The following is a 3,172-nucleotide window of genomic DNA, read 5'->3' on the forward strand; positions in this document are numbered from 1 at the left end:
ATAATTGATCATAAATAAAACAGTTTTCAGCCACTCTAAACAAGGTAAATCGGGAAAGGCATGCAAACTTATCTCAACAAATCCAAGAAAATTATCTTAGATACTAGGTATGAAAACAAAGCTAACAAAACTAGTTTTGCCATTTTATCACTTTCCAGCAAGAAATTCTGTAATAAACCATTTTCAGCCAAAGTATAAAAAAACAAGCTAAATCTTTGATAAACAGCAAGTAACCATGTGAACAAGTTGCACCACTGAAATCTACACCTCACAAGGAGTCTAACAAAATTTGGTTTGGCATTTTTTGAGCAGTAAAAAAATAACTAAGCAATAAACTCACTTTTGCAAGATAAATTACAACAAAGTAACATGTAAAACAACATTTTTCTTGAGTAGATCTCAGCTAGAGGAATCCAACAAAACAAGTTTCATAATTTTTGGAGCTATACATGAATTTCTACAAATTGTTCAAGATTGCTGCACAAAGAAATACGCTAGAAATTGCTAGATGCACCCCGCAGGGCCAGCCCAGGCGCTGACAGGCGGGCCCCATGGGTCAGCGGCTCCCCCGGGCCAAGTCAAGGCAGCCGGGTGGCCTTGACCCGGGCGTGAGCGTGCCCACGGCGAGCGCGGCGCGGCGTGGACGCGGCCACGTCGCGCGTGGCGCGTCACGCGCACGCGCACGTCGCGCGCGGCGACGGTGGCGGCGGTGCGGCGCAAGGCGGCACGGAGGAGGCGGGGCCGGAGCGGCCAGGGGAGGCGCGCACGGAATGGAGGTGGTGGCGGCGAGCCTCACCGGCGGTGATGCAGGCGAGGAGCGGCGGCGGCGCTGTGCGGTGAGGGAGAAGGCCGGGTTAGCGCCGGAATCGGAGAAGGAGGGGTAGGAGATGCTTCCCCCGCGAAGAATCGATGGGAGACTCACCGACGGCGACAAACCGCGGCGTCCATGGCGGGGGGGGAGCGGATAGGGTTAGGGTTTAGGGGAACGGGGCCGACCGGGCGTGGATAAGGAGAGGGGGCGAGCGAGGAGTGGAGGGGCGGCACGGCACGCGAGGATCAACGGCACGTGTCCCGAGGATGGACGCCGGCGGCGGGCGACGCGTGCCGCGGCGCGCCGAGCGGAAAAATAGAGAGGAGGAGAAGAAGAGGCTGACAGGTGGGCCCGGGCGAGGAAAAGAAAGGAGACAAGTTTGAAATTCAAAACGGAGATGTTTCCGAGCTCAAAAATTCACCAAAGTTTTACTGGAGATAGATAAAATCACGAAGAACACAATGGAACAAGAATCACTCAAAAAAAATTTATAATTTGGTCACAACAAAAAGAACAAAGAGTCTATTTTTGAAATTTCCTTGAATTTTGTGCCTCGGTTCAAAAGTCATAAAATCTTGCAAAAATATTTTTAAATCAACATTTGAAATCTAGTATTTAAATAAAATTTTTGGAGGCCAAGTTGCATAGTAAAATTTGAACTTTCTTAACAAGCACAAAATCAAACGTACCCGAAATTAAATTTTAAAACCAAACACACGTGCATAAGATGCTTTATTATGCACTAATGATGCTCATGATGATGTGGTTAACATGTTAAGCATGTTTTTACATTTGGGGTCGTGACACCCAGCGTTGCTGAGTGTCGGCCACGCGCTGCGCGAGCGGCGGCACTTCACAGAGGCGGACGTGGCGGCGTACGCGGCGGTCAGCGGCGACCGCAACCCGGTGCACCTCGACGACGCCGTCGCTCGGGAGCTGAGCGGGTTCCAGCGCGGCCGCGTCGTGCACGGAATGCTCGTGGACTCCCTCTTCCCTTCCATCATCGCCGCCCGCTTCGTACGTGCGCTCCTTCCTTGCTCTTTTCTTCCCGGCATTTCGTCGAGCAGCACGTGAGCGTGGATGCTCACAATTTGCCTTGGCCTGATGCTTGTTCGGTGCAGCCTGGCGCGGTGTACGCGAGCCAGACCCTCAAGTTTGCCGCGCCGGTGTACGTCGGAGATGAGGTGGTCGCTCGAGTTCAGGCACTCCACATCAGGACCACGACGGCGGACAGCACCACGGCAAGCCGATACGTGTATGTGCTACGATGCAGCCTTGCTCGCGCCTTTGCCTTAATCGTAACTTCAGCCTAACCTAGTTATGGGCAGGGTCAAGTTCGCGACCAAATGCTTCACAGATGAAGAGGAGGGCTCTCTTGCGATCGAAGGGGAAGCCATGGCTGTCCTACCCACACTGGAGCTCAGCTCTGATTCAACTACCAAGTAGTAATAAAAAGGTGACGAATGCTGTTGCTTAATTGTAGTACTAGTACAAGTAGCACAATGCACAAGCTACGTTGCAAATCAGAACATCTTGTGCTGTCCTTCAGAAATTTTTCGTATCCCACATGAAAATCCCTCTCCTCACTAACGCTGCTTATGGCGTACACTGGAATGTGTGTGAATTGAGCTTATTATAGCAGTCACACTTTTTGCAAGGACAGTGAAGTAAACCTGTTGCTTTCTCTATGAATCCAGGTGAGTGTGTTTAGTGGGCCAATCACCAGCGCCTGTCTATCTTGTACTATCATGTCTGTTAACTGCTGGCTACTCTCTACTGCCATTTAATCAGGGGCTTCCACAAACTTCTAGTATATATCTTTTGCAATTTATCAACGAGGCTGAGAGTTTGTGAGTTCTTTCATAAATAGAACATGAACATCTTACCGTATAGGTAATATATAATCGACTTGTGCCACCCATGGAAGTGATGGGATCTGAGGAAGAACAGTGCCAAATCAATACATTTGTGTTGTTTTATTCACTTTTGAATCTTTCCTATTCCTTTTATATTACTTATGACACTAGGAAACTAATTATAATCTATAACTTCAATGAAATTGGTTGCCTGATGACAATTAGCAGAAGCAACCTTATTTAACTGAATCCATTTACTCAACATTAGGCAATCCTGTCAAACAAAAAAATAAATAAATTTTCATTTGTATCAAATGCTGTTGCCAGATGGAATAATGCTGTCACTGAAATTTGGAAAGTGATAGCGTAAATTATTTATTTCAGCTAGTTCACAACTTAACATGCCTATTCCTAAATAAATTCTCAATCTCATGTTTGACACTGCTCGATGACATCTATTCTGCCAAGAGGCAACACGGATTACTTTCTGATATGACATTGCCTT

General features: G+C 47.7%; 1 protein-coding gene across 1 annotated transcript; it reads left to right on the forward strand.

Annotated features, from left to right (window-relative positions):
- The first annotated feature begins 551 nt into the window (after positions 1 to 551).
- Positions 552 to 2,601, forward strand: LOC120639899 ((R)-specific enoyl-CoA hydratase-like). Its single transcript, XM_039915822.1, has 4 exons — positions 552 to 663; positions 1,623 to 1,828; positions 1,933 to 2,066; positions 2,140 to 2,601. Exons 1-4 carry the CDS (start codon positions 552 to 554, stop codon positions 2,255 to 2,257), a joined length of 570 nt encoding a protein of 189 aa, XP_039771756.1. The 3' UTR covers positions 2,258 to 2,601.
- Positions 2,602 to 3,172: the final 571 nt, after the last annotated feature.

The sequence above is a fragment of the Panicum virgatum genome, chromosome 7K (assembly GCF_016808335.1).
Source record: "Panicum virgatum strain AP13 chromosome 7K, P.virgatum_v5, whole genome shotgun sequence".
In the NCBI taxonomy this organism is placed as follows: domain Eukaryota; kingdom Viridiplantae; phylum Streptophyta; class Magnoliopsida; order Poales; family Poaceae; genus Panicum; species Panicum virgatum.